Genomic DNA, 27,650 nt, shown 5'->3' on the forward strand with positions numbered 1-27,650 from the left:
TCCATCGATCATCCTTGAGATGTTTCTACAACTTGATTGGAGTTCAGTTGTGGTAAATTCAATTGATTGGACATGATTTGGAAAGACAGATGTTAATGCGAGTGTAGCGAAATGCTTGTGCTTCTAGTTCCGACCATGCAGTAATATCTAACAAGTAATCTAACCTAACAATTTCACAACAACTACCTTATACACACACAAGTGTAAAGGAATGAATAAGAATATGTACATAAAAATATATGAATGAGCGATGGCCGAACAGCATAGGCAAGATGCAGTAGATGGTATAGAGTACAGTATATACATATGAGATGAGTAATGTAGGGTATGTAAACATTATATAAAGTGGCATTGTTTAAAGTGGCTAGTGATACATTTATTACATAAATGTTTCATTATTAAAGTGGCTAGAGATGTCAGGACCCGGTTGCGAACTCGGGTCTCCGGTGTGAGAAACAGTCACTTAGCAAACTGAGCCACTAATAGTCGGCAGAACCCAGAAGATGAGGCAGACTGTAACGATACTCTAAATCTTCCTCCTCCTCAGACGAGGAGAGGAGAGAGGGATCTGAAGACCAATGTGCAGCGAGGTACGATGACATAACTGATATTTATTAAACAAGACGAAGACGAAACGAAATACACTTGATAAACTACAAAATAACAAACACGACGTAGACAGACCTGAACATGGACTTACATATAACGTGAAGAACGCACGAACAGGTACACGACTACAAACAAACGCTACAGTCCCGTGTGGCACGAACATACATACAGACACAGGAGACAACCACCCACAACGAACACTGTGAAACAACCTACCTAAATATGACTCTCAATTAGAGGAACGCCAAACACCTGCCTCTAATTGAGAGCCATACCAGGCAACCCTTAAACCAACATAGAAACAGACAACATAGAATGCCCACCCAAACTCACGTCCTGACCAACTAACACATACAACAAACTAACAGAAATAGGTCAGGAACGTGACATAACCCCCCCCTTAAGGTGCGAACTCCGGGCGCACCAGCACAAAGTCTAGGGGAGGGTCTGGGTGGGCATCTGACCACGGTGGTGGCTCAGGACGCTGTCCCCACACCACCATAGTCACTCCCCGCTTCTGTATCCCCCTCCCAATGACCACCCTCCAACTAAACCCACCTAGATGAAGGGGCAGCATCGGGATAAGGGGCAGCATCGGGATAAGGGGCAGCAGCTCCGGGATAAGGGGCAGCAGGTCCGGGCTGAGGGACTCTGGCAGGTCCGGGCTGAGGGACTCTGGCAGGTCCGGGCTGAGGGACTCTGGCAGGTCCGGGCTGAGGGACTCTGGCAGGTCCGGTCTGGCGGAAGGCTCTGGCTGATCCGGTCTGGCGGAAGGCTCTGGCTGATCCGGTCTGGCGGAAGGCTCTGGCTGATCCGGTCTGGCGGAAGGCTCTGGCTGATCCGGTCTGGCGGAAGGCTCTGGCTGATCCGGTCTGGCGGAAGGCTCTGGCTGATCCGGTCTGGCGGAAGGCTCTGGCTGATCCGGTCTGGCGGAAGGCTCTGGCTGATCCGGTCTGGCGGAAGGCTCTAGCGGCTCCTGTCTGGCGGACGGCTCTAGCGGCTCCTGTCTGGCGGACGGCTCTGTAGGCTCATGGCAGACGGGCGGCTTTGCAGGCTCATGGCAGACGGGCGGCTTTGCAGGCTCATGGCAGACGGGCGGCTTTGCAGGCTCATGGCAGACGGGCAGTTCAGGCGCCGTTGGGCAGACTGGCAGTTCAGGCGCCGCTGGGCAGACGGGCAGCTCAAGCGCCGCTGGGCAGACGGGCAGTTCAGGCGCCGCTGGGCAGACGGGCAGTTCAGGCGCCGCTGGGCAGACGGGCACACCTGTAGGGAGGAGACGGAGAGACAGCCTGGTGCGTGGGGCTGCCACAGGACCCACCAGGCTGGAGAGACCTACAGGAGGCTTGATGTTAAGAGGCACCTGAAGGACCGGGCTGTGGGGGAGTACTGGAGCTCTGGTGCGCAGCCTTGGCACCACTCCCCCAGGCTGGAATACTACACCAGCCCGTACCCTCCAGAGTGCAGGCACAGGTTGAACCGGGCTGTGGATGAGCACTGGAGATCTAGTGCCTACTACGCGCACTTCTCTCTTAGGCTCCACTACCACATTTGCCCGGTACGAGCGGAGCGTAGGCATAGGACGCACTGCACCCTCCCAGCGCTCCGGAGACACAGCACGCAGAGCCGGCGCAGGATACCCTGGACCGAAACTGCGTACCGGAGACCAGACGCGCTGAGCAGGCACAATACGCCCCGGCTGGATGCCCACACTCACATGACACTTTCGGGGGGCTGCTCTATAGCGCACCGGGCTATGGGCACGCACTGGCGACACCGTGCGCTTAACCGCATAACACGGTGCCTGACCAGTGACGCGTTGCTTATAATAAGCACGAGGAGTGCGCTCAGGTCTGCTACCTGGCTTAGCCACACTCCTCTCTAGCCCCCCCCCAAAAAAAAATTCTGGGGTTGCCTCTCGTACCTGTCCCGCTGCCGTGCTGCCTCCTCATATCGCCGCCGTTCAGCTTTCGCTTTCTCCAGCTCAGCTTTGGGGCGGCGATACTCCCCAGCCTGTGCCCAGGGTCCTTCTCCGTTCAAGATCTCCTCCCATGTCCATGAATCCTGGGATCTCTGCGGTTGCTGTCGCTGCCCTTTTCCCCGCTGCTTGGTTCTGGTAATTTGGTGGGTGGTTCTGTAACGATACTCTAAATCTTCCTCCTCCTCAGACGAGGAGAGGAGAGAGGGATCTGAAGACCAATGTGCAGCGAGGTACGATGACATAACTGATATTTATTAAACAAGACGAAGACGAAACGAAATACACTTGATAAACTACAAAATAACAAACACGACGTAGACAGACCTGAACATGGACTTACATATAACGTGAAGAACGCACGAACAGGTACACGACTACAAACAAACGCTACAGTCCCGTGTGGCACGAACATACATACAGACACAGGAGACAACCACCCACAACGAACACTGTGAAACAACCTACCTAAATATGACTCTCAATTAGAGGAACGCCAAACACCTGCCTCTAATTGAGAGCCATACCAGGCAACCCTTAAACCAACATAGAAACAGACAACATAGAATGCCCACCCAAACTCACGTCCTGACCAACTAACACATACAACAAACTAACAGAAATAGGTCAGGAACGTGACACAGACACAGCAGTACTTGAGACGGTGTTTTACTAAAGTAAAAAGGAAAGTTCTTCAGGCAAAAATATAAATCCACAACGTCAAAAGTAATTCCAAGAGAACAAGGTAATCCTCCAAGTAAAAAGGTAAATCCACAAGGTGATAGGTACAGCAGGAAAAAGCCTCAAAATATAATAAAAAATAAATAAACGAGAACAAAAACAGAGTACCACAAGAGAGTCCAACTGGAGCAACAAATGTTCACAGCATCGCTAGGGCTGGGCGCTAACATTCAAACACAGAGCAAAAAACTGAGGAAAACTAAGGGTTTAAATACATTCAAGGGAAACGAGGCACAGGCGCAAATAATAACTGGAAACAAGGGAAAACAAAAGGGTCAAAAAAGCAGAATGGGGGCATCTAGTGGCCAAAATCGGAACAATCCTGGCCAAATCCTGACAGGCTAGAGATGAGTCAGTATGTTGGCAGCAGCCACTCAATGTTAGTGATGGCTGTTTAACAGTCTGATGGCCTTGAGATAGAAGCTGTTTTTCAGTCTCTCGGTCCCCGCTTTGATGCACCTGTACTGACCTCGCCTTCTGGATGATAGCAGGGTGAACAGGCAGTGGCTCGGGTGGTTGTTGTCCTTGATGATCTTTTTGGCCTTCCTGTGACATCGGGTGGTGTAGGTGTCCTGGAGGGCAGGTAGTTTGCCCCCGGTGATGCGTTGTGCAGCCCTCACTACCCTCTGGAGAGCCTTACGGTTGTGGGAGGTGCAGTTGCCGTACCAGGCGGTGATACAGCCCGACAGGATGCTCTCGATTGTGCATCTATAAAAGTTTGTGAGTGTTTTTGGTGACAAGCCGAATTTCTTCAGCCTCCTGAGGTTGAAGAGGCGCTACTGCGCCTTCTTCACCACGCTGTCTGTGTGGGTGGACCATTTCAGTTTGTCCGTGATGTGTACGCCGAGGCTTAAAACCTTCCACCTTCTCCACTACTGTCCCGTCGATGTGGTTAGGGGGCTGCTCCCTCTGCTGTTTCCTGAAGTCCATGAACATCTCCTTTGTTTTGTGGACATTGAGTGTGAGGTTATTTTCCTGACACCACACTCCGAGGGCCCTCACCTCCTCCCTGTAGGCCGTCTCGTCGTTGTTGGTAATCAAGCCTACCACTGTAGTGTCGTCTGCAAACTTGATGATTGAGTTGGAGGCGTGCATGGCCACACAGTCATGGGTGAACAGGGAGTACAGGAGAGGGCTGAGAACACACCCTTGTGGGGTCCCAGTGTTGAGGATCAACGGGGTGAAGATGTTGTTACCTACCCTCACCACCTGGGGGCGGCCCATCAGGAAGTCCAGGACCCAGTTGTACAGGGCGGGGTCAAAACCCAGGGTCTCGAGCCTAATGACGAGTTTGGAGGGTACTATGGTGTTAAATGCTGAGCTGTAGTCGATGAACAGCATTCTTACATAGGTATTCCTCTTGTCCAGATGGGTTAGGGCAGTGTGCAGTGTGATTGCGATTGCGTCATCTGTGGACCTATTGGCGTGGTAAGCAATTTGGAGTGGGTCTAGGGTGTCAGGTAGGGTGGAGGTTATATGGTCCTTGACTAGTCTCTCAAAGCACTTCATAATGACAGAAGTGAGTGCTACGGGACGATAGTCATTTAGCTCAGTTACCTTCGCTTTCTGGGAACAGGAACAATGGTGGCCCTCTTGAAGCATGTGGGAACAGCAGACTGGGATAAGGATTGATTGAATATGTCCGTAAACACACCAGTCAGTTGGTCTGCGCATGCTCTGAGGACGCGGCTGGGGATGCCGTCTGGGCCGGCAGCCTAGCGAGGGTTAACACGTTTAAATGTTTTACTCACGTTGGCTGCAGTGAAGGAGAGCCCGCAGGTTTTGGTAGCGGGCCGTGTCAGTGGCACTGTGTTGTCCTCAAAGAGAGCAAAGAAGTTGTTTAGTTTGTCTGGGAGCAAGAAATCGTGGTCCGCGACGGGGCTGGTTTTCCTTTTGTAGTCCGTGATTGACTGTAGACCCTGCCACATATTTCTTGTGTCTGAGCCGTTGAATTACAACTCTACTTTGTCTCTATACTGACGCTTAGCTTGTTTGATTGCCTTGCGGAGGGAATAGCTACACTGTTTGTATTCGGTCATGTTTCCGGTCACCTTGCCCTGAATAAAAGCAGTGGTTCGTGCTTTCAGTTTTGTGCGAATGCTGTCATCAATCCACGGTTTCTGGTTGGGGAATGTTTTAATAGACGCTGTGGGTACAACATCCCCGATGCACACCTATCTATATAAGTCCCACAGTTGACAGTGCATGTCAGAGCAAAAACCAAGCCATGAGGTCGAAGGAATTGTCCGTAGAGCTCCAAGACAGGATTGTGTCAAGGCACAGATCTGGGGAAGGGTACCAAAACATTTCTGCAGCATTGAAGGTCCCCAAGAACAGTGTCCTCCATCATTCTTAAATGGAAGAAGTTTGGAACCACGAAGACTCTTCCTAGAACTGGCCGCCCGGCAATCGGGGGAGAAGGGCCTTGGTTAGGGAGGTGACCAAGAACCTGATGGTCACTGTGACAAAGCTCCAGAGTTCCTCTGTGGAGAAGGGAGAACCTTCCAGAAGGACAACCATCTCTGCAGTACTCCACTAATCAGGCCTTTATGGTAGAGTGGCCAGACAGAAGACACTCCTCAGTAAAAGGCACATGACAGCCCACTTGGAGTTTGCCAAAAGGCACCTAATGGACTCCCAGACCATGAGAAACAAGATTCTCTGGTCTGATGAAACCAAGATAGAACTCTTTGGCCTGAATGCCAAGCGTCATGTCTGGAGGAAACCTGGCACCATCCCTACTGTGAAGCATGGTGGTGGCTGCATCATGCTGTGGGGATGTTTTTCAGCGGCAGGGACTGGGAGACTAGTCAGAATTGTGGTAAAGATGAACGGAGAAAAGTACATAGAGATCCTGATGAAAACCTGCTCCAGAACGCTCAGGACCTCAGACTGGGGCGAAGGTTCAACTTCTAACGAGACAACGATCCTAAGCACACAGCCAAGACAATGCAGGAGTGGCTTCGGGACAAGTCTCTGAATGTCCTTGAGTGGCGCAGCCAGAGCCCAGACTTGAACCCGATCGAACATCTCTGGAGAGACCTGAAAATAGCTGTGCAGCGACGCTCCCCATCCAACCTGACAAAGCTTGAGAGGATCTGCAGAGGAATGGGAGAAACTCCCCAAATACAAGTGTGCCAAGCTTGTAGCGTCATACCAAAGAAGAGTCAACGCTGTAATCGCTGCCAAAGGTTCTTCAACAAAGTAATGAGTAAAGGCTCTGAATACTTACTGTATGTAAATGTTATATTTCATTATTTATTTTTTGAGAAAAATACGCTTTTGCTATGTCATTTTGGGGTATTGTGTGTAGATTTATGAGAAAAAAACCCACAATGTTATCAATTTTAGAATAATGCTGCAACGTAACAAAATGTGGAAAATGTCAAGGGGTCTGAATACTTTCTGAATGCACTGTAAATCTAGTGACACTTCAAACTTGAACATTGGTGAACGCAGCCATAAAGAATACCCAAAGAGGACTGACGTTCTTAAAAATCCTGATGTATCTGCTCTCCTAATCCTCTCCGAGAGAAAACGGTGTTAGACCAGCGACCTCTGCAACACCATGCCTCTAACAAGACAGGAAGTCAGGAAAAGCTGACTCTTCCATATGATGTTTTGTTGCATAGATCATGTTCTGTCGTCACTTACAATATGCTCCTTTCAATCTTTCCCATGGAATTGTACTTCCTCTTCTGTTGTCTACTGGCTTGAATGAATTCGGACCCCTCTTTCTCCATCTGAAAAAAGAGCTGGCGGTAAGCTAGGTTGATCTTTACCCACAAAAGACCACAACCATTGAAGAATTGAAAACAATGTAGGGGTTTGGAGCTGGGTTGTCCAAGTTACAGACTGGACATGGATCTGGGTGAGCAGAAAATAACCCCACAGACAGAACATAATCCTCCGCCTGCAGGCAGAGCCTCTCACCCTTTGCCTGAACTCTGCTTTCTTTTTCTTTCTCATCCTGCTGCATCTTCTTCATTCTTGCTGCCTGTTCTGTTGAGAGATAGAAAACAAGGTTATATTATTCAATTGTTTTCATACTGAAAATATAGGCCTATTAACGTTCACGAGTAGAATATATATGAATATATCTCCTATACCACTGACTTTGATTGACTAGACATCATTTTGATTATGTTGATATGGTATGGCTTTGGATTTAGTACGGTTGAGTAAATAAGAGGATCATATGCTATAGTTGTTTAGGTGTAATTCACATATCATTTCCCGATTAGGGACTACTAGCATAGCCTGCATGTGATTTACATATGAACTGTATCATATAATATTCATTATTATCAACTAAAGCAGACTGTAAGAGGCGGAGCTGCTTTGCATGAACAAACAGCTTCCCACGCAGCACTTGAATGAAGGATCATTTGGCCAATGAGTGCACTAAAATAACATATATTTTGTTTAACCAATCGGAGACATTTTATTGAACAAGGATGCAATTCACCACAAGTGCAAATACAGTACTCGTATGTGACTGGATACTTTTCTGTACAGATGATAAGGAGGTTGGGAATACCGCGTAAGGGATCCTGTAACTTTTCATTACAATCAACTAGTTACAAACGAATTGAGGAAAAATGACTATAGATTGATATTGCTGATACCTCGGTCCCTTCGTCGGCTCTCTTTGTCGCCCACTGTTGGAGGTTTTTCCATTGATTTTAAGATTCAGCCTAAGAGGTCCGCCATCTTGGACTGAATGATCACTACCAGAAGCACGTTGTTTGAAAACATTCGTGGGGGGTAATACGCATGCGCATATCAACTATTTTTATCGGTCATGTATACAGATTTGAAGATGCTATCGCAGGTGCAGCGATATGTTTGTGTTTCTAGCTCCAACAGTTCAGTAGCTAATACATAGCAAAAATAAAATCAACTATACACACATAATCCAGAAAATAAATAGAAATGAAGAAATATTAGAACCAGTCAGAGACCAGAATGTAAATACAGTATATATAGTGTGTCCGGCTGTAGGTAATAATACAAGAAACGGTCTAAGCAAATAATGTAAGAAATAACACAACAGGAAAACAAAAAAAGATACTGCAAAATTATCTAAGAGCTAGCCAATTCTTTCTTAGAATAATCAACATAACAGGCTAATCTACACAACAACAAAAAACCACAGACAATAAAGTGCAATATTCATGTTAAATAGCTTGTATCAATGAGAACATGTTTTTTTTCATGAAATAAATATTAAAACATGAATTAAATTTGAAAGCATTACTATCCCTTTACTTTTCACGAATAAATAAACTAAGCGATTGATCAGTTGAAGGGAGGATGATGTCCTACAGTACAGGTCAAACTACGTATGAAACGAGGAAATCTGTAAACAGTTGTGGAGGCCGGAAGTCTAGTATACCATGCAGTGTGTATACGGATGCTTTATTGAACTTTGTTGACATTGTATCAGTCAATATGATTTCTCTGTCAAGCAAATGGAAGGAGCAGCAGGTGAAGAGCTGAACAAGCCCCTTGTCTGGGAGTCAGACACAGATCTGATCTGTCAGTTTAGATCAGTCTGTTCTGTCTAAAAAAAAAAGACCTGGTGGAACTTGAAGGTGCTTGGACGATGGAATCAGACAGAAATTCTGGTTTTCCAGTCTGTGCAGTGCATATTTTTCAGAGTCCTAACACAAAAAGCTGTCATCATCTGAAACACAACAGAGTCTACTGGTCTGTTACCTTGATGTCTCTCCCTCCCCACTTCTCACTTGTATTCTGTAAAGGTCAGACATCCAGCTGTCCCAGAGTGTTTACTTCAACACAGAGGAACTGAGCAGGAGGAGAGTCAGCAGACGGGAGTAGGGTTGACAGACTGGTGACAGAGAACAGACTGAAGGGGGAAGATGGGGAAGTAGAGGTGATGTGACGTGCAGTGAGAGAGCAGGCAGATTCACCAGGCCGCATCTGTACTATTGCTGGCCGTTAGTCACTCACATTGTGTCTGCGTCCTGTGGAAAACAATCAATTCCATAAGGTCGAGAAGAGCCTGTAAATGCATTGGGAAAGGGTGTGGGTCCATGAAGGTGTGGCTTTTTACATTTGAACAAAAAAACTACTCTTTAAGTATGTGGATTGGGAGGTTGGCATTTATTGGGATGAATCTTGTCCTGGAGGCAGCTCTGCAGAGTGGTCACTAGCTGGCCTAGCCACAAATCTGATGTTAAACATAACCCTAATCACACTGCTAACCATATACCTAACCCTAACATTGAATTAAGACCAAAAAGCACACTTTTGTTTTCATGATTTTTTTTTTAACGATATAGACGATTTTGACTTTGTGGATGGCTCATCTAGTGGAAACCGCTCAGCTTTTGCCTCCAGGTTTCAACAGAAACCACAGGCTGAATTAACTGAGACTTGCAAAGAGGGAAAGGAGATAGAAAAAGAAGGAAGGCATAGAACAAAGGGGTGACAGGCGCCTGGATAATGTACTGTGGTCTTGACAATGTACAGGGGCATAGAGGTGGTGATGAGTGTTAGTGGTGACCAGTCCATCTAAATCACACTGGCACGAGGTGGCAATGATGAATGTCTGGTCATCTCCAAAATATCCCTGTCCATTGTTGCCACGGTAATGATTCACTCAAGGTTGTCAGCATCTTGTATTTTTTTCTCTGCTCACACAATAAAGGATGAGCAGAACCCTTAATGAGTGACTGTGTGAGATGAGCAAGTAATTAACATCAAATAATGCATGTAAGAGATGCATTCAATAGAAAACCTCTGGAAGATGTTCTCTAACCTGCTCGTAGCATGCCATTGAAATACTGCGCAATATTACCAAACACTTTTTTAGCCATTTAATGGTTCTTGGGGGAACATGGATATACAGAAGCTTGATATGATTTTAAATCAATGCAAAATCTTTACTTGATTTTCAGCTTTGCCAAAAGGCAGGCAGACCATGATAACTACTGTGTGTGTGTGTGTGTGTGTGTGTGTGTGTGTGTGTGTGTGTGTGTGTGTGTGTGTGTGTGTGTGTGTGTGTGTGGTCCTGCCAAGCTGCCAGTAGATCTGGTTGCATGACCACCAAAAGACATATGAGGTATAATTTTCTTCTGATATTTTAAGGGCAAGCATACAGTAATACATTCAAGGCTTCTTTCTCTTTTTTCCGTTTTTTGTTTCAAGACAGTAAAATATAAGTTATGCAGGCAAAGTTAGTCTTAAGGAGCGATCTAGGCATTTATGTACATTAGGTGGATGCTTTTCAGTTAAACTTAGAGCCTGTTAATAAAATACATAAACACAGAACAAAACAACATGTCAATCTGGTTAGATCTGTCGTTTGCTCACTTCAGAATCCAACATTTTTCATATTCCAATATTCCATATTCTAGTATTTACATACACCAGTGATTAGAACACAAACAAACCAGTATCAAAAAGCACAGAGAACACTCATCAGTAATGACAGGGGGATAACAAGTGTGGGACAAATCTCTCTCATTCCAAATACACTAGTGCCCTGGAGCGTTTCCTGAGCCTGACCACAAACCAAGGGTTTACATGAGAGGTTCACATAGCAGGAGTACGTCCTGATACTAGGAGTAATATCTACATGTAATTAACAGAAGTTAAATAGAGACGAAAATTGACTGAAAGTTATAATACAATTGGGAAAGAATAATAACAGTTGGGAAGGAAAAACTACAATGAACTACAGAAATAGGCTAAGCAGCTGGGTTCAGGTTGCCCAATGAAACACCCAATATAATCTGCTCCCAACACAACGCTGTCTAAATCTCATCCCCAGAGAAGTGCAAAAAAGCACATTGCATTTAATCAAACTCCAAATTATTATTTACAGTCACCTCCAGAATTATTGGCATCCTTGATTAAGATGAGCAAAAAAGACTATAAAACTAATAATACAAATACTGAACTACATGTACTATCTTAATTTTATACTAATACAATTGGTCAGAGAAGGAGATTGTCTATCAAGTAAAAAAACAAACATGAAAAAGATAGGGGCATCCCTGTTTTCAATACTCTCGTGGCCAAATACCTCTATTTTCACGTCATCCAACAAATGTAAACGCCTGGAGTATGCTTAACAACATTGGCAATTGGATTGGAACCGGCGCTGTGGTCAGATGACATGAAAATAGAGCTCTTCGGCCACACATACCAGTGGTGGGTTTGGTGTTGAAAGAAAGATGCAGATGTGAAAAGTACCTCATACCTACTGTAAAATATGGTGGTGGATCTTTGATGTTATGGGGCTATTTTGCTTCCACTGGTCCTGGGGCCCTTGTTAAGGTCAACGGCATCATGAACTTTAATTAGTACCAGGATATTTTAGCCAAAAACCTGGTTGCCTCTGCCAGGTGGTTGAAACTTGACCACAAGTGGATCTTCCAGCGAGACAATAACCCCAAGCGCACATCAAAATAAACAAAGAAATGGTTAATTGACCACAAAATAAACATTTTGCAATGCAATGAGGTTCACGTCCAGAGACTGAGATGGCCATACAGTTTATAGCCATCTCAGTCTCTGGAGTCGAACCCCATTGAAAACGTGTGGTTTGAATTGAAGAGGGCAGTCCATAAACGCAGACAAAGGATATCAGGATCTTCAAAGATTATTTATGGAGGAATGGTCTAAGATCCTGTGTTCTCCAATCTCATAAAACATTTTAGAAAAAGGCTCAATGCTGTTATCCTCGGAAGGGGAGGGTGCCGGAGTATTGAAAACAGAGATTACAATAATTTTGACCCCCATCTTTTTAACAAAATGATTACTTGTTAAACAAAATCTATTTTCTGAGAAATTGTATTTGTATAAAATTATATAATTTCCCCATTTCTTTTGCGTACTATATAGCTCAGTATTTGTCTTATTATTTTATACAGTCTTCTATACTCATCTTTATCAAGGGTGCCAATCATTTCTCAATTCAGACACACTTGAGTTCACTCTGCTACCCCTCTCTGTCTGACTCATTCCCAGTGAGATAGAACACACAGGACATTATGGGGCGAACGTTGCACTTTGAAGACAGAAGAATTCTTCATGTAAAGGTCATGCTTTGCATGTTATGTGGCCTCATTTAAAATGTTAAAACAAAGCAACAAAAACACATTGAAAGACTGCTAGTTTACCACAGTGGGTTGTACCCACTGTCTAAGGCTGAGGAAGAATGACCTACAGTACCTTTCATTAGGGGGTCCACTCTCCACAGTCTTTAGTGGATGAGTAAATAGGCTCTTCCAAACAAGCAGGAAAAGCCTTAGTTGTCATTGTTATTGACGCAGAAATTGTTTTGACGTGGAGGACAATACACACGTCACACAGACACAGACCCTGTCAGCGGGCTTGCAGAGAGTAATTAAAGTAAAGCTCCAAGATGTGCCCGCCAGTGCAGAGCCTGGATCAGCCCGTCCCACCTGCTAGTGCAAAACGACTGCTTAGAGGGGCACTGCAAATCTACACAAACCACAAAAGCCATGCCATATTTACACCCTGCTTGGGCTGGTCTCTCTTAAAGGGACATGCACACAGTTTACACAAAGAGAAGACACCTAGGAAGACACTGCTGTTAAAGGACACAGAGTGACGGGCCAGTCACATAAGGAGATGACAAGCCAGACACCTATGTGCTGCTAACCTTTGGCTCTCTGCTGGGTATTAAACGTCATAGCGACTCACTAACTGTGGAGAAAGAGTGTCGCTATGACAGCACCGGTCACACAGTCAGTGGGAGAGTGCAGAGCTGTGTCTCAAGTTGCTTCATGGCATCAAAAAGTTCTCATCTCATTGTTTGATAAAGTAGAGTGCAGTTTGCTTGACGATACTGAGCGCCTCCATTTAACTACCTCCTATCTCCAACTTTACCCTCATTGGTCTTTCTGGAAGAAACCAAACGCTCCATGATTTGGCCTCCCATTTACGTCATTTAGCAGAGACTTTTATCCAGAGTGACTTACAGGGTTAAGTGCCTTGCTCAAGGGCATATCGAACGGTTTTTCACCTAGTCGGTTCAGGGATTCAAACCAGCGACCTTTCGGTTACTGGCCCAACACTCTTAACCGCTAGGCTACCTGCCTCACCTTCTGTTTGTGGACACTATCAGTCAGTGAGGGATCTGTAATATATCTGATCTAGTCATTGTTTTTGCACATTAAAATCTAGATTTTTTTTTCATACATGATACAATGCAATGCGCCGAATGGATATGCGCAAATACTGGAAGCACAATGTTGCTGAGGACATGCAGGTTGTTGATTATACTGGAGGGTGAAAGAGCGATGTTCCTCGACGTCATCACCTTTTCGTCATCTTTCTCTGACTCTGTCCTTTACTCCATCAGTTCCTCTTCATGCTCGTGACTCTTTCTTGGAGTGGGGCTTGTTTCCCAAGAGTGAGTCAATCTCAGCCACAGTCTGAGGAGTCATCTGTGAAATAAGCTGCAGGCATAACATGGAATGTCAGTTTAGGACTAGCCCAAAATCGTTTGGTGATTGCTTGCTTGTTTGCTTAATCTAAAATGGAATCTTAAGTGACATTAAGGATGCCTAAAAATACAGACTTTTTGTATTATATAATTATTTGTTACATTTCATGCTTATGACAATGTTATTAGTTTGAAGAGCTCTGATTGAGTGTTCAGTGAAAAGTGTAAAATCAGAGTGGTATGATGTTGAGGGGAGGGTTGTTACCCTAAGGGCACCCAGGTTTTCCATCAGCTGGTCAGTATTGGAGACACCGAGCAGCACTGAGCTCACTCCCTCACTGCGCAGACACCAGGCTACAGGAGGACAGAGAACAAGGAGAGAACACTGAGAGAACACTGAGAGAACACTGAGAGAACATTGAGAGAACACTGAGAGAACACTGAGAGAACACTGAGAGAACAAGGAGAGAACACTGAGAGAACATTGAGAGAACACTGAGAGAACACTGAGAGAACACTGAGAGAACACTGAGAGAACACTGAGAGAACATTGAGAGAACACTGAGAGAACACTGAGAGAACACTGAGAGAACATTGCGAGAACATTGCGAGAACACTGAGAGAACACTGAGAGAACACTGAGAGAACAATGAGAGAACACTGAGAGAACACTGAGAGAACAAGGAGAGAACACTGAGAGAACACTGAGAGAACACTGAGAGAACACTGAGAGAACACTGAGAGGGATCTGAGATGGAGGCTGAGTTGATGTGGCAGATTGACGCTTTCTATTTAAGTCTGTGTTTCAATTCAAAACAGTATGTTAAAGTGTCAGACAGAGACGTTAGATAACAGAGATGGACAAAAAACAGACGCATGTACAGACACACACACACGCGTCGTCCATACCGATGGCTAGCTGTGCGGCGGTGCAGCCTAGTCTGTCGGCCATTAGGTGGAGCTCTTTGATCTTGGCCAGCTGCTTGCGTCCCTCCTCACTGTTGACCCGCTCCTTCAGCCACTGGTAACCCTGCACCAATATTAGACAGAACAAACACAGAAATATTTAATTGTGTCACCCACAGTTATAGGCCTAATGGACAAAAGTGGGATAGAAACTAAAGAATTCCAATCAAGTAGAAAACACAGGAGAATATCCACTAATGAATGAATTGTATTTTGTCTGGAGAACTCACTTTTATGTTAGCCCTGGAGATGTCTGGTACACCCTCACTGTACTTCCCTGTGATCAGTCCACACGCAAGGGGAGACCAGGTCATTGCCCCTACACCTAGACAAGAGAGGGAGAGAGAGAGAAATGACAATGTTTTAAGAGTTCTCCGCAAGCAGCATTGTGAGGACATCTGGTGCTGTTCGCTGGACTGTGGACGACTGACCTATCTTGTGGTAGAGCTCAGGGAGCTGCACCTCCACCTTGTCCCTCTTGAAGTAGTGATACTCAGCCTGCTCACATACTGGCGGGATCAGATTAAACTGACGCGCCACTGAGTACGCCTCCTGGTGGCAGGGAAACAGAGTAACACCATCACCACAGAGCACCAATGGCCTTGCGTCAATGACTAACAGGAGCAGGTGTTGACTGGAATGTATTAGATAACAGGGAGAGATAACAGGGGACTCACCATGATCTCCATGGGACTCCAGCGAGAGGTGCCCCAGTACATTGCCATGCCCTGATTTATTACAAAGGTCATGGCCCGGACTATCTCTGCAAATGACATGGTAATAAACATACTGTAACAACACAGATATTACATGCTTAGAATGCAAACCTCAAGACACTTTTTCGAGTGCATATTACACACCATAAAGGGTTGGGGGCAGAGCAATGAACACATGACAATGGAGTAGTAGGACTGGTGTGACTGTGACTGACCTTCCATAGGGCTGTTGACATCATTACGGTTAGCAAAGACCATGTCCACATAATCTAACTGGAGTCTGGACAGGGATCCTCTCAAACCTGCAATGTAATGGGCATCATCGTCATCATCGCCCTTATTGTCATTCTCATCATCGTCGTCATCGTCATCGTCATTGCCACTGTATCCTTAATTTGATTGTACCTTCAATGATGTGCTTTCTGGATAGTCCCCTTTCCGTCTCCGCCCTGTAGAGTGATCGAGTTCCAGTATAGTCAGGGGATAAATAGCAACAATACAGAGTCACTTTGCCAGAACAATGGAGAAATAATGACGGTTATATCTGGCATTTCCCCCCAAGGATACTTACTGCCCTCCCCAGTAGATCTTGGTTGTCACAACATAACTAGAACGCCTGCCAGTGAAATGGGAGGAGAGGTTAGAGAGCACAAGAATGAAATAGAACGTATTCTTTCACGACACAGTAATACGATGTCAACCACAGAGAAGCTAAAAGCATTTGTAAAAAAGATCCGTCGGTTAAACAATCGTTAAACAAATCAAACAATATGTTAAAAAAAACAATGTCTGTCTGTTCTTATGAAATGTGAAAAGCAAAGTTCACAGAAAAAATATTTATGATGTAATATAACTAGACAGACAGCTACTCATATGCAGATGAGTCACATTAGAAATATGGTTAATATCACCTCCATCCTTTCTTCTTGATGATGTTCCCTAGGGTGATTTCAGCCCTGTGGAGAGGAGGAGACGTGATGGAATGACAATATGAACAAACGGGAATAAACAGTGGGGAAACTGAACGATGGACAGAAACAGAGGGTGTGACAGACAGAGGCAGGCAGAGTGTATAGAGACAAAGAGAAGGAACAGAAGGGGAGCAGTGGAGGATGGTGTACAAAGCTGACCTGCCGGAGGCATACACCTCTGCTGTGTCAAAGAGGTTCACCCCGGCCTCATAGGCAATGGTCATCAGGTTCTCAGCCATCTGAGGGGACAAAGAGAGAGAGAGAGACTGAGACGGAGAAAATTAGGGACAGACAGAGAGACAGAGACTGGGACTGAGAATGAGAGAGAGAGAGAGAGAGAGAGAGGAAGAGACACACACTTTACCAGACTTCACCAAAGAAATTGTGAAAAACAGACATTGTTATCATACAAGAAACATGGTGTAGAGGAGACGGACCCACTGGTTGCCCTCTAGGTTAGAGATCTGGTAGTCCCAGCCACCAAACTACCAGGTGTGAAACAAGGAAGTGTCTCAGGGGGTATGCTAATTTCTTATAGAGCAGGCCTAACCCACTCTATTGAATTAATACAAACAGGAACATTTGACATCTGACTAGAAATGTATAAGAAAATTATCTCCACAGAATTTTTTTTTTCTCCTGTGTGCTACCTATATCCCCCCACTAGAATCTCCATACTTTAATGAAGACAGTTTCTCCATCATAAAGGGGCAGATCAATAATTTCCAGACCAGGGGAGGCTCCTCAGAGGAGGAAGGGGAGGACCATCCTCCTCAGTGTGTTTCATAAAAATTATATGTTAGCTAGCTGGCTATGACTATCCAACACAACACTGAAACTCTTCCAAGTCAAGGTAAGCTTTTGGTTGAACTAATTTATTGTTCCGGGGGCACGCCGGTGTAAGTGCTAAATTACTAACTGTACACTGTAACGTTACTGCATGATTGTAACGGGTTTACTTACTATTAGTTCTATTAGCTATGTTGACTATGACGTTACTTTAGCTAATATGGTGACAATGATGTAAGCTGTGTGTAGTGGTTATGATATGGTTTGGTTTGTAAAGTTTTTTTTCCTGGTTACATACAGCTGATGTGTTGTGCATTGAAGTCCACAAGCGAAGGGAAAAGGTGAGAGGAGGAGAGCGCATAGATGCGAGAAGGAATACAACGTGGCTGCTATGAAAGTGCATCGTGTTTACACATGATCAGGTGTGTATTTATTCCGCCGATTCTGTAGAACAACGTTTCTTAAACGTAAGCAAACTGAAAGAAACGGGGATAAACATACATTAATTTGTCCAATAGAAACTCTCATTTGCAACTGTTGGACTAATGATTACACTCTGAATGTATCACTGTCTGTCACCTCAACATTTTCTCTCGACCTGTGTGCACCTACGTGGTAAACTTTCATTCATAGGCTAGGTTGTAGCAACCTCATGATGGCTATAGAGAAAATGTTTGAATCATGTTGTAGCCTAAACCTATCGCTGTTACAGTGAACTGGGTGAATGGAATATGAATGAGAGTCATCCAATATACTGTAATAGAAATAAGGCTATGCTCATGAAAAGTAAAAATCGTCTTCCCTATTCTTAAACAGCACCGAGCGCCACTGTTCCAGACCCAGGGACATGTACTAGTCTTTGACGACCTAAACGCCAGAACTGGACAAGAACCTGACACCCTCAGCACATAGGGGGACAAACACCTACCTTGAGGTGACAACATTTCCTACCCAATATGCCGCGCTATACACAGCTACGACAAAACAACCAATAAAAAAACAGGTCATAACTCCTGCAGTTCTGTCGCACGCTGGGTCTGTACATAGACAATGCTAGGCTTTCTAGGGGACTCCTACAGTAAGTACACCTACAGGTCATCTCTTGGTAGCAGTACTGTAGACTACTACCGACCTCAACCCAGAGTCTCTCAGATCACAGCAAAATCACAGTCTACTTGAACAGAGCAATACTCAATCATGAGACATCAAAGCCGAATAAACTGCATAATATTAAGAAATGCTATAGATGGAAGGAAAGTAGTGTGGAAACCTACCAGAAAACAATTAGCCAACAACAAATTCAATCTCTTTTTGACATCTTCCTGGACAAAACGTTTCACTGCAATAGTGAAGGTGTAAACTTGCCAGTACAAAGCCTAAACAATACATTTGACCTCTCAACTTCCCTATCAAATCTAAACATTTCAACCAGACAATCTAAGAAAATTAACAGCAATGGCAAATGGTTTGATGAAGAATGCAAAAACCTAAGAAAGGAATTGAGGAACCTATCCAACCAAAAACACAGAGACCCAGAAACACTGAGCCTACGGTTTCACCATGTTGAAACACTAAAGCAGTACATAAATACAAGAACAGCCCGTCAGAAATCAGCTCAATGTAATTGAAGAATCCATAGAATCTAACCACTTCTGGGAAAATTGGAACACACTAAACAAACAAAAACATGAAGAGCTGTCTACTCAAAACGGAGCTGTATGGATAAACCTCTTCTCCAATCTTTTTGGCTCTATAACATAGAACAAACAGCAAAAACATATAAAATTTCAATAAAAAAATCTGTAAAAAGTCATTTATTAAAGACGACCAGAACCCAATAGATTCTACAATTCAACTGAATGAACTACAATACAAAATACAAACCCTTCAACCCAAAAAGGTCTGTGGTGTTGATGGTATCCTAAATGAAATGATAAAATATACAGAACATAAATTTAAATTGGCTATACTTAAACTCTCTAACATCCTCCTCAGCTCTGGCATCTTACCCAATACTTGGAACCAAGGACTGATCACCCCAATCCACAAAAGTGGAGACAAATTCGACCCCAATAACTACCGTGGTCTATTCATCAATAGCAACCTTTGGAAAATGTTCTGCATTATCATTAACAGCAGACTACTACATTTCCTCAATGAAAACAATGTCCTGACCAAATGTCAAATTGGCTTTTTACCAAGTTACCATATGACAGACCACGTATTCACCCTGCACACCCTAATTGACAAACAAACAAACCAAAACAAAAGCAAAGTCTTCTCATGCTTTGTTGATTTTTTTATAAATTGAAGGAAAGCGGTGTTGGGGGGAAAACATACGACATTATGAAATCCATGTACACAAACAACAGTGTGCGGTTAAAATTGGCCAAAAACACACATTGATTTCTTTCCTCAGGGTGAGACAGGGATGCAGCTTGAGCCCCACCCTCTTCAACATATATATCAATGAATTGGCGAGCGCACTAGAACAGTCGACAGCACCCGGCCTCACCCTACTAGACTCTGAAGTCAATGTTTACTGTTTGCAGAAGATCTGGTGCTTCTGTCCCCAACCATGGAGGGCCTACAGCAGCACCTACATCTTCTGCACAGATTCTGTCAAATTTGGGCCCTGACAGTTAATCTCAGTAAGACCATAAATACAAATTCCACCTAGTCACTGCTACCCTAGAGCACACAAAAAACTATACCTACCTCTGCCTAAACATCAGCACCAAAGGTAACTTCCACAAAGCTGTGAATGATCTGAGAGACAAGGCAAGAATGGCCTTCTACGCCATCAAAAGGAACATAAAATTTGACATCCCAATTAGGATCTGACTTAAAATATTTGAATCAGATATAGAACCCATTGCCCTTTATGGTTGTGAGGTCTGGGGTCCACTCACCAACCAAGAACTCACAAAATGGGACAAACACCAAATTGAGACTCTACATGCAGAATTCTGCAAAAATATCCTCAGTGTACAACGTAAAACACCAAACAATGAATGCAGAGCAGAATTAGGACGATTCCCGCTAATGATCAAAATCCAGAGTTTTTTTAATTAAATTCTTCAACCACCTAAAAATAAATGATTCTCAAAGCTTCCATAACAAAGCCCTCACCTACAGAGAGGTGAACCTGGAGAAGAGTCCCCTCTGCCAGCTAGTACGGGGACTCTGCTCGCAAACATAAACAGAGCCCCAGGACATCAACACAATTAGACTCAACCAAATCATGACAAAACAAAAAGATCATTACTTGACACATTGGAAAGAATCAACAAAAAAACTGAGCAAACTGGAATGTTATTTGTCCCTAAACAGAGAGTACAGAGTAGCAGAATACCTGACCACTGTGACTGACCCAAAATTAAGAAAATCCTTGACTATGTACAGACTCAGTGAGCATCGCCTTGCTATTGAGAGAGGCCGCCATTGGCAGACGTGGCTCTCAAGAGAAGACAGGTGGAAACCAAGCTGCACTTCCTAACCCCATGCCAACTGTATGACCATACCAGAGACACATATTTCCCTCAGATTACAAAGAATTTGATAAACTCCCATATCTATTAGGTGAAATACCATAGTGTGCCACCACAGCAGCAAGACCTGCGATCTGTCATTACAAGAGCAACCAGTGGAGCACAAACACCATTGTAAATACAACCTATATCTATCCGTTTATTTATTTTCACTTTCGTACATAGCTAATAATATAACATTTGAAATGTCTATATTCTTTAAAAGAAATTGTGAGTGTAATGTTTACCGTTAATTTTCGATTGTTTATTTACCTTGTTTATTTCCTGTCTATTTCACTTGCTTTGGCAAAGTAAACATATGTTTCCCATGTCAATAAAGCCCTTTGAATTAAATTGAGAGAGAGAGAGAGAGAGAGAGAGAGAGAGAGAGAAAGAGAGAAAGAGAGACTAAAAGAGAAACTGAGAGTGAGACAGAGAGAGACTAACAGTTGCACCCTCAGACTGGGTTAAACATGGTGTCCCAAATCATTGTTACATAATACAAAACTCACCTCGTCAGAGATCTGCGATCCAAATGTCACCCAGGTGCCTACCGTCAGACAGACAGAGACAGACATACGGAGAGAGACAGAGGGAGAATCAGTTCTGTTACATTGCTCAGGGAGTCTATAATGCATATTGTTCTGGTCCATTTGTTTTGTACTAACCCAGCCCCAAGCAGGACACACGCAGACCAGACTTCCCCAGGTTCCTGAGACAGAGAAAGACAGGGGTCGTGAAGAGAAAATAAGAGGTATGAACATTTGTTAGGGACATGAAAAAGATGTACTGTATACCGTCACCTCAAAAGCTACCTACATTAGCACTTCTAGTGCCTCCAGCACAGTAGGTACATTCACAGAATGTAGTTTAGTTTCCTAAATTACAAGTGTCAATGCCTACACCTCTCCACTAGATTTTCCAACACAATCTGCAGATACTAATTCTAAATAACTTTGGGTAAGGCCAATACATTTATTATCTGCTTGGAAATCTGGATAAGTGAGTGTATTTCTGGCAGTGATAAAATGATCGCCATTGCCTGAGTGCCCAGACGGCCAATGTTGAACAGTTGACCTTTACCCTTCTCACATCAACAGTTCAGTGTAATATAGTGTAATATAGTGCATAGGCTATAACAATGGGAGGGCACTGGGTTGTTTCACCCCTACGCCAGATGAAGTTGTATATACTCTGCATATAAGTAATAACATGGGGCTGATTGAAATGGTTTATATGGTTCTAGAGCACAGTGCTGGGCCTGCCACATCTGATTATCCAGACAGCTGATTGTTGAAGGGCAGGATCGAAGTGGGATCAGAGAGCTGCAGTGAGTTCTGGTCATGCAAGTGTGTGCCACTGGAAATTCTGTGTGTTTCATCCTCGCCCTCCTCCTCTCCTCCACGCATGCTCTCCTCCACTCTAATAAGCCAGCTGGATAGGCAGCAGAACTGCAGCGGAACTCATTGCTGCTCGCCATCTTTTTATCTCCAGCGCCTCGCCCCTCTGCCTGTCTGCCTGCCTGCGTTCGCCACAAATAGCCTGATGGAAAGAGACAGACTGTCAGAGCGTTTAGATCCTGGTAGACGGGCACTGCTTTATTTTCCCTGCTCTTTTATTATTTGCCCAGGCAGCTATTTTTAGACGTATGCATATGTGTGCATTTGTGTGCCATTGTGTGCGTAAATACAACACATACATACGTGTTTTGTGTGTTTCTGTGTCAGTCACATGTACTCAAAAAATTGTGCATGATCCTGTATGTGAAGGGAGAGGGAGGATGGAGCACTTTATAATAAATTGCATGAGTCATTCTTTATCCCCCACAAACTAGCCTCTGGGCAAAACACACTAACTCTCACTTTCAATACCGACAGGGATTCAAATCACAGCATACTGACCATATCAACATAGATATGACACTTTAGCTGATAACTACAACAACAACAAAAAATCGCAAGCCTTTCCTTAACGCCCATGTTTTCACCACTCCCACCCACATAAAAAATACTATAGTTTACTATAGAATACTGTAGTATTACTATAGTGTTTTTGTAGTGTAGTGTTTTAGCGGACATTGCTGTAGTATTTACTATAGCTGTTTTTTTTTGCGGATTTTACTGTAGTATACTGTAGCATTTATAATAGTGTTTTTTACAGATATTATTTTTAAAACTATACTGTAGTATTTACTGTAGTGTTTTTGTGGCCTGTAGTATACTGTAGTATTTACTGTAGCGTTTTTGCCACCTGTAGTATACTGTAGTATTTACTGTAGTGTTTTTGCGGCCTGTAGTATACTGTAGTATGTACTGTGGTGTTTTTGTGGCCTGTAGTATACTGTAGTATGTACTGTAGTGTTTTTGTGGCCTGTAGTATACTCTAGTATGTACTGTAGTGTTTTTGTGTTATTATCTTTGACATAGAAGTGTGGACTTTCTCCTTGAGGAAACCTACTGGAAAAAATGATAAAGGAGCAAATTTTCAATAACCTGTATTCTACAGTATACTACAGTTTACTTCAGTTTACTACATAACTCTATAGTAAGTACTACACATGATCGAGGGATACTACAGTGTGTAGTATAGTATTCTACAGCAGGGGTCTTCAACCTTTTGTTGCCCAGGGACTCCTTACCAGGAAAACTGGCGACCCAGGGACACCCATCATACTCTAACAAAACTTTTTTTCCCCCACGTCTTGTCTTATCATCAGGTGAATGATAATGGCGAAGAGAAGTAATCAACATTTTAAAGTGAATAGATTTGGTAGATAGTGTTTCATTATTTTGACCTCCTGATGTTATAACTGGAAGAGGAAGTGTGAACTCTAACAGGTAACTCCAAACACATTTTCTCAATGAGCAGCTGTTTAGCTGGTTAAACAAAGGTCAGCCACGTGTTGGCAAAAAATTAAGTCCATGTCAAGAAAGCTTACTAGCAGTCAGATGCAATTGCCCCACCGGTAGCCTATTCACGGATGCTTTTTCAAAGCCTACGTCACATACTCCAGTGAGTGTAATTGGCTACAATGAGTGTAATTTGCTCAATATTAGGAGTTAACAAATGAAAAGTTGACGTTATTAAAAATAACATATTCTCCTCTTTTCTACTGTAGGTATGTCAATACAAAATGTGTTTATTATGTTGTTACTAGCACATAGAAATATAGAAAAAATTAAATAAAAAATCAACTTTTAATATATACAGTAAGAGTCAAAAGTTTGGACACACCTACTCATTCAACAGAATGTCTTTATTTGTACTATTTTCGACATTGTAGAATAATAGTGAAGACATCAAAACTATGAAATAACACATCAAATCATGTAGTAACCAAAAATGTGTTAAACAAATCAAAATATATTTTATATTTGAGATTCTTCAAAGTAGCCACCCTTTGCCTTGACATCTTTGCACACTCTTGGCATTCTCTCAACCAGCTTCATGAGGTACTCACCTGGTATGCATTTCAATTAACAGGTGTGCCTTGTTAAAAGCTCATTTGTGGAATTTATTTCCTTCTTAATGCGTTTGAGCCAATCAGTTGTGTTGTGACAAGGTAGGGGTGGTATACAGAACATAGCCCTATTTGGTAAAAGACCAAGTCCATATTATGGCAAGAACAGCTCAAATAAGCAAAGGAAAATGACAGTCAATCATTACTTTTAGACATGAAGTTCAGTCAATCCAGAATATTTCAAAAACGTTGAAAGTTTCTTCAAGTGCAGTCGCAAAAACCATCAAGTGCTATGATGAAACTGGCTCTCATGAGGACCGCCACAGGAAAGGAAGACCCAGAGTTACCTCTGCTGCAGAGAATAAGTAAGAGTTAACTGCACCTCAGATCGCAGCCCAAAGAAATGCTTCCCAAAGTTCAAGTAACAAACACCTCAAAATCAACTGTTCAGAGGAGACTGCGTGAATCAGGCGTTCATGGTCGAATTGCTGCAATGAAACACACTTGACTTTGTTGTGCTTTGTTGTCCTAAAGGACACCAATAATAAGAAGAGACCTGCTTAGGCCAAGAAACACATGCAATGGACTTTAAACTGGTGGGAATCTGTCCTTTGGTCTGATGAGTCCAAATGTGCGATTTTTGGTTCCAATCGCTATGTCATTGCATTAGATGACCTGGCCTCCACAATCACCTGACCTCAACCCAATTGAGATGGTTTGGGATGACTTGGACCACAGAGTGAAGGAAAAGCAGCCAACAATTGCTCAGCATATGTGGGAACTCCTTCAAGACTGTTGGAAAAGCATTTCTCATGAAGCTGGTTGAGAGAATGCCAAGAGTGTGCAAAGCTGACATCAAGGCAAAGGGTGGCTACTTTGAAGAATCTCAAATATAAAATATATTTGGATTTTTTAAACACTTTTTGGTTACTACATGATGCCATATGTGCTATTTCATAGTTTTGATGTTTTCAATTGTATTCTACAATGTCGACAATAGTAAAAAATAAAGAAAAACCCTTGAAAGAGTAGGTGTGTCCAAACTTTAGAATGGTACCACATATATATATATATATATATATATATACTGTAGTTGAAGTCTGAAGTTTACATACACCTTAGCCAAATACATTTAAACTAAGTTTTCACAATTCCTGACATTTAATCCTAGTAAAAATTCCCTGTCTTAGGTCAGTTAGGATCACCACTTTATTTTAAGAATGTGAAATGTCAGAATAATAGTAGAGAGAATGATTTATTTCTGCTTTTATTTATTTCATCACATTCCCAGTGGGTCAGAAGTTTACATACACTCAATTAGTATTTGGTAGCATTGCCTTTAAATTGTTTAACTTGGGTCAAACATTTCGGGTAGCCTTCCACAAGCTTCCCACAATAAGTTAGGTGAATTTTGGAATTTGGAAGACCCATTTACGACCAAGCTTTAACTTCCTGACTGATGTCTTGAGATGTTGCTTCAATATATCCACATCATTTTCCTGCCTCATGATGCCATCTGTTTTGTGAAGTGCACCAGTCCCTCCTGCAGCAAAGCACCCCCACAACATGATGCTGCCACCCCTGTGCTTCACGGTTGGGATGGTGTTCTTCGGCTTGCAAGCCTCCCCCTTTTTCCTCCAAACATAACGATGGTCATTATGGCCAAACAGTTCTACTTCTGTTTTATCAGACCAGAGGACATTTCTCCAAAAAGTATGATATTTGTCCCCATGTGCAGTTGCAAACCGTAGTTTGGCTTTTTTTATGGCGGTTTCGGAGCAGTGTCTTCTTCCTTGATGAGTGGCCTATCAGGTTATGTCGATATAGGACTCGTTTTACTGTGGATATTGATACTTTTGTACCTGTTTCCTCCAGCATCTTCACAAGGTCCTTTGCTGTTGTTCTGGGATTGATTTGCACTTTTCGCACCAAAGTACGTTCATCTCTAGGAGACAGAACGTGTCTCCTTCCTGAGCGGTATGACGGCTGCGTGGTCCCATGGTGTTTATACTTGCGTACTATTGTTTGTACAGATGAACGTGGTACCTTCAGGCATTTGGAAATATCTCCCAAGGATGAACCAGACTTGTGGAGGTCTACAATTTTTTTCTGAGGTCTTGGAAGATTTATTTTGATTTTCCCATGATGTCTAGCAAAGAGGAAAAGAGTTCGAAGGTAGGCCTTGAAATACATCCACAGGTACACCTCCAATTTACAAAAATTATGTCAATTAGCCTATCAGAAGCTTCTAAAGCCATGATATAATTTTCTGGAATTTTCCAAGGTGTTAAAGGCACAGTCAACTTAGTGTATGTAAACTTTTGACCCACTGGAATTGTGATACAGTGAATTATAAGTGAAATAATCTCTCTGACTTGTTTTGGCAAGTCAGTTAGGACATCTACTTTGTGCATGACACAAAGTAGATGTCCTAACTGACTTGCCAAAACTATAGTTTGTTAATAAGACATTTGTGGAGTGGTTGAAAAACGGGTTTTAAGGACTCAAACCTAAGTGTATGTAAACCTCCGACTTCAACTGTATATATATATATTTGCGGTCCTGCAGTACCTCCGTGGATCTCTACAGTTTACTACAAAAGTCTATAGTAAGTCGTACACAGCGTATGGTATAGTATGCTACAGTTTATTACAGAATTCTACAGTAAGTACTACACATGATTGATGGATACTACAGTGTGTAGTATAGTATTCTATAGTTTACTACAAAATGCTATAGGAAGTACTACACGTGATTGAGGGATACTAGTGTATAGTATAGTACTACACTACAGTTTACTGCAGAATGCTATAGTAAATACTGTAGTATACTACAGTATTTTTTCATGTGGGCGTAGTAGCTTATGTCTATAGCTCAATATGCTTGCCTAATTATATCCCCTAATTTCTTTGGAGAACACAAACGGAGGCTAAGCCTTTAGCATAAATCATGCATCGATGTCACTTCAAGAGTTGAAATCAAGTTAGGATCTGGCCCTGTGACAATCAGAGAGACAAACACACAAACAGAGGGGAATGTACGAATTACAGCTGCTGCTGGTAGATATGCAACATACACTTCTTTTGGGTTCTGGGTGATTATGATAGAGTGTCACTGTCACTGTCAGTATGTTTGACAACTGCCCCCCCCCCCCCCTCCCCCCTCCGCAGTGCTGCAATCTGCAGAGCTGCTGTCTGTCAGTCTGTGGGGGACTATATGAAGACATATAAAAGAAACACAGTACACAAACATAAACTCACATAGCCTACTTACATATGAGCTGGCTGGTTGCTGGTCTGTGTGCTCATATGAATATTCACACTTGATGAGCAGATGCACACAAATCTACATACTGAACAGTCATGTACGCCTGCACTCATACAGAGGGAACACACACAGAGACACAGATGCTTTCTGTTCCTACACTAAGTTCTCATCTATTTTCT

General features: G+C 43.2%; 1 protein-coding gene across 3 annotated transcripts in view; it reads right to left on the minus strand.

Annotated features, from left to right (window-relative positions):
* Nucleotides 1-10,155: 10,155 nt before the first annotated feature.
* LOC139537064 (voltage-gated potassium channel subunit beta-3-like) overlaps nt 10,156-27,650 on the minus strand; it is a 29,411-nt gene continuing 11,916 nt past the window's right edge. For 2 of the 3 annotated variants that reach the window (XM_071337919.1, XM_071337918.1), the window contains exons 2-14: nt 21,413-21,456; nt 21,257-21,294; nt 16,585-16,664; nt 16,366-16,410; nt 16,026-16,070; nt 15,860-15,903; nt 15,670-15,756; nt 15,416-15,501; nt 15,170-15,290; nt 14,969-15,063; nt 14,682-14,802; nt 14,038-14,126; nt 10,156-13,785 (exon numbers count right to left, since the gene is read on the minus strand). In XM_071337919.1, the coding sequence (XP_071194020.1) occupies nt 13,696-13,785; nt 14,038-14,126; nt 14,682-14,802; nt 14,969-15,063; nt 15,170-15,290; nt 15,416-15,501; nt 15,670-15,756; nt 15,860-15,903; nt 16,026-16,070; nt 16,366-16,410; nt 16,585-16,664; nt 21,257-21,294; nt 21,413-21,456 (985 nt within the window). In that variant the 3' untranslated portion in view covers nt 10,156-13,695. Of the gene's footprint in view, nt 13,786-14,037; nt 14,127-14,681; nt 14,806-14,965; nt 15,064-15,169; nt 15,291-15,415; nt 15,502-15,669; nt 15,757-15,859; nt 15,904-16,025; nt 16,071-16,365; nt 16,411-16,584; nt 16,665-21,256; nt 21,295-21,412; nt 21,457-27,650 lie in introns of all 3 variants that reach the window. The other variant, XM_071337916.1, reaches the window with a different exon arrangement.

This window comes from Salvelinus alpinus, chromosome 13, assembly GCF_045679555.1.
Source record: "Salvelinus alpinus chromosome 13, SLU_Salpinus.1, whole genome shotgun sequence".
In the NCBI taxonomy this organism is placed as follows: domain Eukaryota; kingdom Metazoa; phylum Chordata; class Actinopteri; order Salmoniformes; family Salmonidae; genus Salvelinus; species Salvelinus alpinus.